Source organism: Nerophis lumbriciformis, linkage group LG19 (assembly GCF_033978685.3).
Source record: "Nerophis lumbriciformis linkage group LG19, RoL_Nlum_v2.1, whole genome shotgun sequence".
Taxonomy (NCBI): Eukaryota; Metazoa; Chordata; class Actinopteri; order Syngnathiformes; family Syngnathidae; genus Nerophis; species Nerophis lumbriciformis.
The window spans coordinates 40,400,023-40,414,901 of NC_084566.2; the positions used below are offsets into that span (position 1 = coordinate 40,400,023).

General features: G+C 43.6%; 1 protein-coding gene across 1 annotated transcript in view; it reads right to left on the minus strand.

Annotated features, from left to right (window-relative positions):
- The window catches only part of cacnb2b (calcium channel, voltage-dependent, beta 2b), a 71,703-nt gene that overhangs the window by 42,189 nt on the left and 14,635 nt on the right, over positions 1-14,879 (minus strand). The window contains exons 2-4 of the mRNA XM_061978776.2: positions 6,424-6,489; positions 6,217-6,339; positions 4,911-5,050 (exon numbers count right to left, since the gene is read on the minus strand). Of these exons, the coding sequence (XP_061834760.1) occupies positions 4,911-5,050; positions 6,217-6,339; positions 6,424-6,489 (329 nt within the window). The remainder of the gene's footprint in view (positions 1-4,910; positions 5,051-6,216; positions 6,340-6,423; positions 6,490-14,879) is intronic.

The window sequence follows — 14,879 nt, forward strand, 5'->3', positions numbered from 1 at the left end:
ACTTTGCTTTGGCTGTCTAAAGACTGGTCACCACTCTAGAAACTGTGAGGACAAAAGTAAGTGCGATACCTGTCGAAGAAGACATCCAACATGCTTGCATGATGACAACTTTCAGAAAGGTTCTTCATCAAAGAAAGTGGAGAGTGATTCAAATAAAGCACGAGGAACGGAGCAAATCCCTGCAACTGCAACAGCAACTACCAATAGAGTTGCCCAAGGCAATCAAGGCTCACATACATCCTCAATAGTACCAGTCTGGGTCTCTTCCTCAAAACAGCCTGAGCATGAGATCTTAACATATGCGTTGCTGGATACGCAGAGTGACACAACATTCATCCTGGACCAAGTTGCTCAAGAGCTCAACACAAAGAAGGAGAATGTCTGTCTACGGCTTTCCACAATGTCATCAGTCTCTACAGTCATACCCTGTCAAAAATTGTCTAACCTCCAAGTGAGAGGATATGACTTAGAAAAAATGATCTCATTACCACCTCTCTTCTCACGTGAGTTCATTCCTGCTGAGAGGTCTCACATTCCCACTACAGAGACAGCCCAAGAATGGCCTCATCTTGAACCATTGGTCCACAAGATTCCTCCACAATTGGAGTGCCAAGTCGGCCTACTAATAGGCTATAACTGCCATCAAGCTCTTCTTCCCAGAGAAATTCTATGCGGAGAAGAAGGCCATCCATATGGTCAGCGAACCGACCTTGGATGGAGCATTGTTGGCTGTTCCAAGCTAACAACTGAGTTTGAAGACGCAATTGGTGTGAGCCATAGGGTCATTGTACGACAAGTGACTCCTGCCGCACAACCTCTAAGTCGACTTAAAAATGAAGTGCACTTTGTCTGCAGAAATCAGGTCAAAGAGCTACGTCCTTCAGAAATCATTAAGATGCTCGAAATGGATTTCACAGACCACTCAACAGACAACAATCCAGTCTCTCAAGAAGATCTTCTCTTCATGTCACGAGTAAAAGAGGGGATAAGACAGAAAGAAGATGGACACTATGAGCTACCACTACAGTTCAAGAAAGACAACCCAGCAGACCTTGCGTCTAAAGAAGCCAGTGCAGCCCAATTGAAGGACTCATGTTGGTTGAAGGAACCAGACTTCCGTTGGCAACCAAGTTTGTCAGTCAAACAAGCAATAGTAGAAGTGGATGACGCTGAACCAGAACTGCGGAAAGCTCATGTTCATACCGTCAAAGCCGAAAACACAAACCCATTGATCAGCCGTCATAGCAAGTTCTCAGCTTGGTCCAGAGCTGTGAAAGCTGTCGCCAGACTGAAGAAATGCGTCAGGAGACGTAGTGGAGGTCAAGTATGGACAGACCAAACTACAAATCTTAAAGAAAGACGTAAAGCAGAGTTCTTCATCATCAAGCTCACACAAGAGGAAGCCTTTGCTGATGACATAAAGAAAATCAAATGCAATAGAGCTGAAAAACTCGGCAAACGCAACAAGCTCTACCGGCTCAACGCTTACCTTGATGCAAACAATATACTCAGGGTGGGAGGACGGTTGTCGCAGTCAGCCCTTCATCATGACGTGAAGCACCCTGCAATATTGCCAAGGAAATCACACGTGTCAGACCTGATTGTGAAATATCACCATGAGCGTGTAGACCACCAAGGAAGAGGGATGACAATGAATGAGATACGCGCAAATGGAATATGGATTCTTGGATGCGGAAGTATTGTCTCCTCACACATTTATAAGTGCGTCCCATGCAGAAGGTACAGGAGAACCACAGAAGTCCAACAAATGGCAGATCTCCCAAAAGAAAGAACTCTGACAAGTCCTCCATTTACCTACTGCGGACTTGACTGTTTTGGTCCATTCCTTGTAAAGGAAGGAAGAAAAGAACTTAAAAGTTATGGGTTGATCTTCACCTGCTTATGCTCGAGAGCAGTGCATATAGAGACTCTAGATGACATAAACGCTCTCAGAACATTCATCGCCATCAGAGGCCCTGTGCGACAACTGAACAGCCCATCAAGGAACTCACAAGTAAGCAACATTGTGATTTTAAAGGACGAGTGTACCCCAAGAAATGAATGGAAGCTCGCAACAGTAGTCGAAGCTCAGCCTGGAAGAGATGGCATAGTGCGCAAGCTGAAACTAGTGCTCAGTGAGACTTCTGTTGACAAGGGCAAACCTCATACGCGACTGATTAATCTAGAAAGACCTATTCATAAAATAGTAACATTAGTAGAAGCCAATTAAGACGCACACACATACAGATGATTGAAACTGGTTTTGATAAAAATGGAAAATCCCACATTTCAGGTCAATGAGTGATTTGGTGGGAGTGTAGCTGTTGCTAAGAGTTTGCATGCTTTAAATATGTGTCATTAATAAATAAATATTAATTAATAAGTTAATGATGCAGAGTTATAAAATATTATTAGAAAATGTGTGATTGTAAAATCTCCTGAGCAAAATGTAAATGTATTGAGTTAATTGTGTTGCAAAGCGGAACGATTGTTGTGATGTTGCGACCCCACGGACAGTAAATAAGGCAGAACTTGCAAGAGGTGAGGGTGCTTGAGCACGTTGTCTTCAGCTCCTCAAAAGATTTAAGTGTATTCGATTATTTATGCAAAACTTCAAGCAAGTGATTATTAGAACCTCTTTTCGTTACAAGCAGCCAACGAGTTCTCATGGCGTGTTGGCGTGTTGGCGTGTCGGCGTGTTGGCGTGGATGGTGTGTACAGCAAGAAGGAGGAGTCAATAAACGCCCGTTTTACAAAAAAGAACTTTCCTGTGTTGCCGTGTACCGAAAGGAGTTACAGTGTGAGAGTCCAGTCCATAGTGGATCTAACATAATAGTGAGAGTCCAGTCGATAGTGGATCTAACATAATAGTGAGAGTCCAGTCCATAGTGGATCTAACATAATAGTGTGAGAGTCCAGTCCATAGTGGATCTAACATAATAGTGTGAGAGTCCAGTCCATAGTGGATCTAACATAATAGTGAGAGTCCAGTCCATAGTGGATCTAACATAATAGTGATAGTCCAGTCCATAGTGGATCTAACATAATAGTGAGAGTCCAGTCCATAGTGGATCTAACATAATAGTGAGAGTCCAGTCCATAGTGGATCTAACATAATAGTGAGAGTCCAGTCCATAATGGATCTAACATAATAGTGAGAGTCCAGTCCATAGTGGATCTAACATAATAGTGTGAGAGTCCAGTCCATAGTGGATCTAACATAATAGTGTGTGTAGCTGTTGCTAAGAGTTTGCATGCTTTAAATATGTGTCATTAATAAATAAATATTAATTAATAAGTTAATGATGCAGAGTTATAAAATATTATTAGAAAATGTGTGATTGTAAAATCTCCTGAGCAAAATGTAAATGTATTGAGTTAATTGTGTTGCAAAGCGGAACGATTGTTGTGATGTTGCGACCCCACGGACAGTAAATAAGGCAGAACTTGCAAGAGGTGAGGGTGCTTGAGCACGTTGTCTTCAGCTCCTCAAAAGATTTAAGTGTATTCGATTATTTATGCAAAACTTCAAGCAAGTGATTATTAGAACCTCTTTTCGTTACAAGCAGCCAACGAGTTCTCATGGCGTGTTGGCGTGTTGGCGTGTCGGCGTGTTGGCGTGGATGGTGTGTACAGCAAGAAGGAGGAGTCAATAAACGCCCGTTTTACAAAAAAGAACTTTCCTGTGTTGCCGTGTACCGAAAGGAGTTACAGTGTGAGAGTCCAGTCCATAGTGGATCTAACATAATAGTGAGAGTCCAGTCGATAGTGGATCTAACATAATAGTGAGAGTCCAGTCCATAGTGGATCTAACATAATAGTGTGAGAGTCCAGTCCATAGTGGATCTAACATAATAGTGTGAGAGTCCAGTCCATAGTGGATCTAACATAATAGTGAGAGTCCAGTCCATAGTGGATCTAACATAATAGTGATAGTCCAGTCCATAGTGGATCTAACATAATAGTGAGAGTCCAGTCCATAGTGGATCTAACATAATAGTGAGAGTCCAGTCCATAATGGATCTAACATAATAGTGAGAGTCCAGTCCATAGTGGATCTAACATAATAGTGTGAGAGTCCAGTCCATAGTGGATCTAACATAATAATGGGATTAAATTACTCTCTACAGGTCTTCTTTGTGTTCTAATCTTACTTTTTCATCAACTATTTTTTTGTAGCATCAAGTCTGGCTTCCTTTATCAAGAGACTTCTTTGATCCAAATGAGTTTTTCATTCAGATTTTGACATCACAGCGAAAGAGAAAGTAAGCAGATATGAACAGTAAATGAACAAGTAGATTAATTATTCATTTTCTACCATTTTGACAAATAATAGAATGGAAAATGACACAATATGTTACTGCATAGACTAATTAGGAGTCTTTGTTTGTTTACTTACTACTAAAGGACAAGTTGTCTTGTATGTTCACTATTTTATTTAAGGACAAACTTACAATAATAAACATATGTTTCATGTACCCTAAGATTGTTTGTTAAAATAAAGCCAATAATGCAATGGTCCCCTCTGAAATAATTTTGGTACCGGCACCAAAATATTGGTATCGAGACAACACTAATCCCTACTACTCAGACACTGTTCCGGTTCCTGTCTACAGCACTAAGCCTTCTGGGTAATGTAGTGTACAAACACCCACCTCCTCACTTCCATGTTTACATTCACACAAAGATCTCGTGGTCTCTTGTTTACTAACACAAATCACTGCTCAACAGTTCTGACCAAGGTGGAGGTCCTAACAACAGGCTGAAGTGAATTGTGGTGCGTGGTGGAAGCAGGACTAGTATTTCTGTCCCACTAGTTGGTCTGCGTGTTGCTAGAGTTAATGAAGATAAAACGATCAACAGTAAGCTCGTGTTATCCCGCTGTCCCTGTGGAAAACACGTTGACATACTTTGCTAAGGCCTTGGCAGCCTTCCTGGCCTGGACTTCTCTTCGGATCAGGATGGTTTCCAAGTTGACCGGACTGGGGATGAAGCCCACCGCGCTGTCCTCCTTAACCGGCCGCCCAAGCCACCATTCTTTGTTAAATTTCTGGAAGGACATTGACCACAAATGAACTCCGTGAGGTTCATACTAGAGATGCGCGGTTTGCGGGCACAACCGCGGAGTCCGCGGATTATCCGCGGATCGGGCGGGTGAAATTTAAAAAAATTAGATTTTATCCGGGGGTCGGGTCGGGTCGGGTCGGGTCGGGTCGGGTCGGGTCGGGTCGGGCGGTTGAAATAAAAAAAAATTAGATTTTAAATAGATTCAGGCGGGTGGCAGTTAAACCAATTGGGAAATATATATACATAGTTAAATGTTGTTACCCACATACGAAAAACGAGCAGGCACCTGCTGCATATGCCACAACAGAAGAAAAAAAAAGAAAAGAGATGGACACTTTTACGGAGCGGAGAAGGCCCCCCGACGCCTCGCCGGGGTCCGGGACCGAGGCCCCTTCCCCCGAGAGGGCCCCACCGGGAGCCGTAGCTGAGGCGATCCGCGAGAAGGGCCCGACGCACGTCCAGGGTCACCACCGCGCCCACCGCACCGACACCCCGCCTCGTCCGCCTTCGCCGCGGCCGGCGTCACGCGCAGCAGGTAAGCAGCTTACCTGCCCGCCACCCCCGTGGCCGGGGGCTCGTAACAGGGGTCACTCCGCGCGCTCCGCCCGCGCAGCTTACCTGCCCGCCACCCCTGTTGCCGGGGGCACGTAACAGGGGTCACTCCGCGCGCAGTGCGCTCACGAAAGGGGTGGGGCTCACCCTGGTTGATATAGACAGCAGCTGGACGGTGGCCATGGACGTCGGAACCCGCTAAGGAGTGTGTAACAACCCACCTGCCGAATCAACTAGCCCTGAAAATGGATGGCGCTGGAGCGTTGGGCCCATATCCGGCCGTCGCCGGCAGCGAGACGCGCTTGGAGGTGCGCTCAGCGCGGCTCCCATATGATTGCGCACTGGTCTGCATTGGATCAGTCTCCTTTCTTTAACAGGCCAAAGCTTTATAACCTCACTAATGCCTTGCATCGTCTATATTAGATATATAACAACGGGCCGGTGCGGGCGGATGGCGGGCGGGTGCGGTTCTGATCAAATGTTACATCGGGTGGATGGCGGATTGGTTGACGACTTTCTGATGCGGTTGCGGATGAAATAATTGCCTATCCACGCATCTCTAGTTCACACACTGACTTGGTGTCGCGTTTTAAAGACCTCTTTGACGTGTAGGAAGTCTCTGGCCTCGAAGCTGACTGCCTGGCCCGGCACTGGCACGTTGTCGTCATCCGCCGGCGTGTAGGAGTAGTTGCAGCGTACGGCAAAAGCCACAGGCTTGTACTGTGGAGGACAACCACAGACATGGTGTGATTGTCATAAGACTGCAAATACTTGGTACCCGTGCTGGAGAACTAGGAAAAATACCTTAGCTTTCTCCAACTGAACCTGGGCGTTCCTCTCCTCGGTGGCGTCCGTGTCCTGGCGCTCTCCCTGATAGAGGACAGGAGAAATGGATTATTTCTCTGCTTTCATTAACTCTGCCCAAGGTCAAAAGCACCCCGTACAAAGTACCTTCAGGGCACGACTGTTTACTTGGTGCTGGTATAGACATCTGCTCAATGCAGTACAAGCCAATGTCACCCGCCCAATAACACTAACACACACACACACACACGCCTGAATTATTCAACAATGCAGCTCTGGCTGATGACTTTAAGAGATGTCTTTTGGCTGTGATCATTCTTTTTTTTTTAATTATCACATAGTGGTCTTTGTAAAAGCAGGCATGTGATTTCAACTTGATGAAACAGACTGAAAATAAACCGGGGGTCTGGGAGCCACAGGTCCCCAGCCAGGTCCAGGGTGCCCTGGTGGAGGGCCAATGGGGGCAACCCCCGTCCCGAAAGCTCCTGGTTTTGGGTTTTGTATCAGAAGTGGCATTTTATTTACGAATTACACAACGTGCCAACTTCACTGGTTTTGGGTTTTGTATCAGAAGTGGCATTTTATTTACGAATTACACAACGTGCCAACTTCACTGGTTTTGGGTTTTGTATCAGAAGTGGCATTTTATTTACGAATTACACAACGTGCCAACTTCACCTTGGTTGGGTTTTGTATCAGAAGTGCCATTTTATTTACGAATTACACAACGTGCCAACTTCACTGGTTTTGGGTTTTGTATCAGAAGTGGCATTTTATTTACGAATTACACAACGTGCCAACTTCACTGGTTTTGTATCAGAAGTGGCATTTTATTTACGAATTACACAACGTGCCAACTTCCCCTTGGTTGGGTTTTGTATCAGAAGTGGCATTTTATTTACGAATTACACAACGTGCCAACTTCACTGGTTTTGGGTTTTGTATCAGAAGTGGCATTTATTTACAAATTACACAACGTGACAACTTCACTGATGTTGGGTTTTGTATCAGAAGTGGCATTTTATTTACAAATTACACAACGTGCCAACTTCCCCTTGGTTGGGTTTTGTATCAGAAGTGGCATTTTATTTACGAATTACACAACGTGCCAACTTCACCTTGGTTAGGTTTTGTATCAGAAGTGGCATTTTATTTACGAATTACACAATGTGCCAACTTCCCCTTGGTTGGGTTTTGTATCAGAAGCGGCATTTTATTTACGAATTACACAACGTGCCAATTTCACCCACAAGGGCCAGCAGCAGGCCGCAGACAGACGCACCCGGCAGAGGACAGGGCACGAGAAAAGCAGGGGACAGCCAGACCCCAAGCCAGCGAGAGACCACACCCCACACGGGCAGAAAGGCGAGACGCCCCGCCCGAGGGACCCAGAGACTCCCCGCAACCGGAGGTTGCTGCGAGTCGGCCAGTTGCTGGGGTAGTGACCTTGTTTGTCAGCATGTCTGTGATCTTCTTTTAATTCTTTTTTTTATTTATTTATTAATTTTTTTATATATTTTATTAATATTATTTTTTAATTTTTCCCCTCCCTCAGAGGGGTCACTCGGCGGGGCGGTTGCTGGTTGTTCCATCTCCATCGTTGGGGTCCCTGCGGGTGGGGTGGGTGGTTCCCGTGGCCCTGTGCCTGGGTGGTCCTGCGGCGGCCGATTTGGGTGGGGTGGCCGGGGGCTGGCCTCGCCGCGCTCTCCGGGGGGGGGGGGCCCGGTTGCCGGTGGGGCGGGGGCGGTCTTCCCGTCCGGTTGCGGGGAGTCTCTGGCATTTTATTTACGAATTACACAACGTGCCAACTTCACCTTGGTTGGGTTTTGTATCAGAAGTGGCAGCAAAAGATGCATTCATTCTTTCCTTATAAATCTTCATCAAACCATATCATCATCATGTAGACTGAACAGACATTTGAAATGGACGTGCTTCACAGATAAAGCGCCTCTCTTGCTTCTCCGGGTCATGATTGTCTTTGAGTAAGGAGATTAAGATAGCATGCGTCTGTCAATCCGGGATTTAAAAGGGAGAGGAAGAACGAGAGAGACCCACTTGACTGCAGCCCATCAGATAAAAGAAAAGATAACCGGAATATATTATCTTCAACTCAGACTGGCTCAGCATTTGCAAAAAAATGTTTCTAGTCTTTAAATAGATTCGTACGGTGTCCCTTCTGGAACTTTCCAGACAGCTCAGATCGTCTTGCTGCTCCACTTCCTGGCCCGGAAGAAGAGCAGGTATCTGCGTAGGAAGGCAGTAAGAGGCTTAGAGGTGACAAGGGGGACTGAAAGTACTAACAGCCTACAGAACAAAGCTTCATTTAAGAATATTTTTCAACATTTTGAGAAAAAAGATCTCCCTTTTTTTCTGTTAAGAAAAGTGCACTTGTTATTAGTGAGAATATACTTATTTTAAGCTATTTTTGGGTTCATCGAGGTTAGCTAATTTTACTTGTTTTGGAAAGTCTTGACATGCCAAATGTTCTTGTTCTATTGGCGGATAATTTTGCTTAGTTCAAATAAAATATCCCAAATTTTTGTATAATTTTTTCTTGTTTTTGAACACTGACTTTTTGCAGTGCAGTGGTTCAGCACCCCAACTGACAAAGTTCTTTTTCCATTGTCATGTTCTAATCTTATCCCAAGTAGGGTTGCAAAATTCCAGGAATATTCAAAGTTGGAAATTTTCCATGGGAATTAATGGGAATAAACATTGAATGCAACATGCTAGATATTACAGCATGATTATTAGCTAAAACAACCTGATTTAATGCAAATTCAGTGGAATTTCAACCCTGCACTGTGCATTCCTCCATCACATGCCCAGATAATTCCCAGCATGCTACACACTACAGCAGGGCTATTGAGGGCACACTAGTATTTGAACCCAAGGACTTCTACAAAATTCTACAGGAGCTTAATTTAAGAATATATTTCAACATATTGAGAAAAAAGGTCTCTTTTTTTTTCTACCAAGAAAAGTGCACTTGTTATTAGTGAGAATATACTTATTTTAAGCTATTTTTGGGTTCATCGAGGTTAGCTAATTAGGGCCCGCATGGCCCATTGCATAAGGACTCCCGAAGGGAGTCCTTATGCAATGGGACATAAGGACCTATTGAATTTGTAAGGTTTTATTCTTTATTATTATTATTCTTCCGCAACTTTGCGCTGCAATTTGACCCCCTTAACATACTTCAAAACTCACCAAATTTTACACACACATTAGTAATATACGGCAAAACTTTTTATCAAAAAACCAAACCTCAAAACTCAAAATAAATTGCGCCCTAGCGCCCCTTAGGAAAAAAAAAACTAGACTGCCTGTAACTCCCACTAGGAAGGTCGGAGAGACATGAAACAAAAACCTTTATGTAGGTCTGACTTAGACCTAGATTTCATAATAGTATATTCTCGGGCAATAATCAACAGGAAGTTGGCAATTCCCCCTTCAAGACAAAAAAGTACTAAAAACAGTCACTTTTGCCTCTTTGAGCTGTATTTTGACCCCCTTAACATGCTTCAGAACTCACCAAACTGAACTCACACATCAGGACTGGCACAAATTGCGATCTAATAAAAAAAAAAAACTAACCCCAAATCTCAAAATTGCGCTCTAGCGCAATTTTTTAATGAAACGCACAAAAAACTGCTCAAAATATGACAAAACTGCCTGTATCTCCCACTGGGAAGGTCGGAGAGACATGAAACAAAAACCTCTATGTGGGTCTCACTTAGACCTACATTTCATAAATTGACAACCCCCAGCAAAAATCAACAGGAAGTTTGCTATTCCCCCTTCAAAACACATTTTTTGTAAAAACCGGTCACCTTCCTTCAAAAACGAACTCCTCTGAGCGCGTTTGTCGTTTCGCCTTCAAACTAACACAGGAGAGAGATTGAACCCTTGTGATTACAATGACGGAAGCTCTTTTTTTCTAACTGCTCCGGTTTTGATTTTATGACCCTTCAAAGACCCGCTGCGCTGATGCTGCTGCGCTGCTGTTTTTTTAAGATGGCTGCTTAAAAGCAGGAAGCACCAGCGTGCCCACACAATGCAGACAAGGTAGGTACACTAGACAAAAGTCTTGGGACACTTCAGACTAAAAGTAGACAAAAGTATTGGGACACTTATGACTATCACTGGACAAAAGTATTGGGACAGTTAGGACTAGCACCTGCCAAATACGCGGGCCCGACCAATGCTGCTTGCAGCTTTAATTTGACTTGTTTTGGAAAGTCTTGACATGCCAAATGTTCTCGTTCTATTGGCAGATAATTTTGCTTAGTTCAAATAAAATATCCCAAATTTTTGTATATTTTTTTCTTGTTTTTGAACACTGACTTTTTGCAGTGCAGTGGTTCAGCACCCCAACTGACAAGTTCTTTTTCCATTGTCATGTTCTAATCTTATCCCAAGTAGGGTTGCAAAATTCCAGGAATATTCAAAGTTGGAAATTTTCCATGGGAATTAATGGGAAATTAATGGGAATAAACATTGAATGCAACATGCTAGATATTACAGCAAGATTATTAGCTAAAACAACCTGATTTAATGCGAATTCAGTGGAATTTCAACCCTGCACTGTGCATTCCTCCATCACATGCCCAGATAATTCCCAGCATGCTCCACACTACAGCAGGGCTATTGAGGCCACACTAGTATTTGAGCCCAAGGACTTCATCCAGTCAGGTAAGTGTTGATGGGGTAAATATATTTGATCTATGGTATTTAAGTGTAATTGCTTGTTACTGTATGACTGTAGACTACTCCAGCAGACTTACACTCAAGCTAGCTAGCTGTTCCTGTACTTGTTCCATGATTTTGGGGCCAATATCTCTAGCTAGCTAGGTATATGTACCACCACAGTCTCATAATGAACCGGAGATATTTCTCCGTTAGCCGTGATGCTAATTTTCTCTATGTTAAATCCCATTCATTTATGCTAACAGCGTTAGCGATCCGAATTGACCTTTTTTGTGACGTGTAAAGTTCAACTAGCAAATACTAAATCAAAAGGTGTAGTTTCCTCTGCCTTCTGTTCTGCTAGCCATTCTGTTGTCATACAAGAATGTAGCTTATAGTTGGATTTAGCATGCTGATTGACTGTTCATTTATATACATACATATATATATATATATATATATTGGTATTTACCGTGATGACGGACTGGCAGTGTGTCGCGCCTCGCCAAGGAGCAGCGAGAATACCAAGAAGCGCATATGCCAAATTTTCAAAGAGAACGGCCTACGGATCACGATTGAAGCCAACAAGCAAATCGTCAACTTCCTTGACGTCACTTTCAACCTGAGAAATAACAGCTACCAACCATTCACGAAACCCAACACAACACTCCAATACGTGCACCATGACAGCAACCACCCACCCACCACCACGAAAAGAACACCTACCGGAATCAATAAAAGGCTATCGATGCTGTCATCTAGCAAAGCTGAATTTGACCAAGCAACCCCCCCGTACCAAAAAGCCCTTGATGAAAGCGGATACAATTTCACCCTCACCTATGAACCCACGCCAGGAAACCAGCCAAAAAAGAACAGAAAACGAAACGACATCATCTGGTACAACCCCCCATACAGCAAAAACGTCTCAACTAACATTGGACACAAATTCCTCAATCTGATTGACAAACACTTTCCCAAAGACAACACCCTAAGAAAAGTATTCAACAAGAACAACATTAAATTGAGCTACAGCTGCATGAACAATATACGACAAATCATCTCAAACCACAACAAAACAATTGCAAATGAGCCGTCGGCCCCCAGACAGAGCGACTCCAAAGGCTGTAACTGTCGAAAGAAACCTGATTGCCCTCTCAACGGGGGGTGCTTACAAACATCAGTTGTCTACCAATCTAAGGTAATACGCAAGGACATTAACACATCCGACACATATGTAGGATTAACCGAGGGTGAATTCAAAACCAGATGGAACAATCACAAGGCTTCTTTCAGGAACAAAAACCTGCGAAATACCACAGAACTCAGCAAACACATTTGGGACCTCAAAGACAATAATGTTGAATATTCAATAACATGGCAAATTCTTGCATCCAGCACACCTTACAATAGTGGTAATAAAAGATGCAACCTATGCTTGAAAGAGAAACTGTTTATTATTTACCGTCCAGACCCGTCATCCCTCAACAAGCGCAGCGAAATTGTCACAGCATGCCGCCATAGACGGAAACACCTCCTAGGTAACACATGAGCCAATCACCACGCCCCTAGGCCAGCCTGTACCCACCCACTCTGTGCCCTATATAAACCATGGTATGCGAATGCTCCCATTAAAATCTCCTGACGATTGAGGGTACCCCCCCCTCATGAAACAGGCCTGTAGAGATGAAATAGTCTTGTGATTTTTTTCCCCACACACATATATATATATATATATATATATATATATATATATATATATATATATATATATATATATGTGACTATCATTAACTTAATATTATTACACAATTGCCTATGCATTTGATGACAATATCATTAATATGTTTTACTTAAACTTAAACTAAATCTGTAGATTTTGCTGGCTGCTCAGTCACCGGAATGTTAGATTAAAATTTACGGTGTTTTTTTTACAGCATTTACTGTAAATTAAAAAGCATACTGCACCACCCTTTAAAGTACAATTCTGGCGACCGAGGTGCCTTTTTTTTTTTACTTTGAAATCATTTGTCATTTTTACAGTGTACAATTTGATCAATAACTTGCTTTAAAGCAGGGGTCCCCAAACTTGTATATATATATATATATATATATATATATATATATATATATATATATATATATATATATATATATATACATTGTCTTTATAAGCTGTTTTGTCATTTAACATCAAATAACATTGATGTTCATCAACATTTAACATTGTCATGTTATCGATGGGAAAAATGCATTTTTAGACAATATGATTTGCCTGAGCGGCTAGGAGACACCAAGAGTAACAAGCGGTAGAAAATGGATTAAAAAAGGAAGATTAAAAAAAATAAATAAATAAAAAAAATTTAACTTGGGACTTCCTGTGGGCCGTATTTTGGATGCTGGGGGGCCAGATCCGGCCTGTGGGCCGTAGTTTGGGGACCACTGCTTTAAAGTCATAATGCATGCAGATATATATATATATATATTAGAGATGCGCGGATAGGCAATTATTTCATCCGCAACCGCATCAGAAAGTCGTCAACCATCCGCCATCCACCCGATGTAACATTTGATCAGAACCGCACCCGCCCGTTGTTATATATCTAATATAGACAATGCAAGGCATTAGTGAGGTTATAAATCTTTTGCCTGTTAAAGAAAGGAGACTGATCCAATGCAGCACAGACATTCGCGTGCCACGCTGTCACGACCCAGACGCACACCAGTGCGCAATCATATGGGAGCCGCGCTGAGCGCACCTCCAAGCGCGTCTCGCTGCCGGCGACGGCCGGGTATGGGCCCGACGCTCCAGCGCCATCCATTTTCAGGGCTAGTTGATTCGGCAGGTGGGTTGTTACACACTCCTTAGCGGGTTCCAACTTCCATGGCCACCGTCCTAGCTGCTGTCTATATCAACCAGGGTGAGCCCCACCCCTTTCGTGAGCGCACTGCGCGCGGAGTGACCCCTGTTACGCGCCCCCGGCAACAGGGGTGGCGGGCAGGTAAGCTGCGCGGGCGGAGCGCGCGGAGTGACCCCTGTTACGAGCCCCCGGCCACGGGGGAGGCGGGCAGGTAAGCTGCTTACCTGCTGCGCGTGACGCCGGCCGCGGCGAAGGCGGACGAGGCGGGGTGTCGGTGCGGTGGGCGCGGTGGTGACCCTGTTGCGACCCCCTTAACATGCTTCAAAACTCACCAAACTGGACACACACATCAGGACTGGCAAAAACTGCGATCTAATTAAAAAAGAACCAACCCCAAAACTCAAAATTGCGCTCTAGCGCCCCCTAGGAAGAAAACACAGACAAAACTGCTCCTAGGGAGAAAACACTGACTAAACTGCCTGTAACTTCCCGTAGGAATGTCGTAGAGACACGAAACAAAAACCTCTATGTAGGTCTCACTTAGACCTACATTTCATATATTGACAACCTCCAGCAAAAATTAACAGGAAGTTTGCAATTCCCCCTTCAAAACAAAAGTTTTGTAAAAACAGTCACTTTTGCCTCTTTTAGCTATAATTTGACCCCTTTAACATGCTTCAAAACTCACCAAACTGGACACACACATCAGGACTGGCAAAAATTGCGATCTAATTAAAAAAAACAACAACCCCAAAACTCAATATTGCGCTCTAGCGCCCCCTAGGAAGAAAACACAGACAAAACTGCTCCTAGGGAGAAAACACTGACTAAACTGCCTGTAACTCCCACTAGGAATGTCGGAGAGACATGAAACAAAAACCTTTATGTAGGTCTCACTTAGACCTAGAT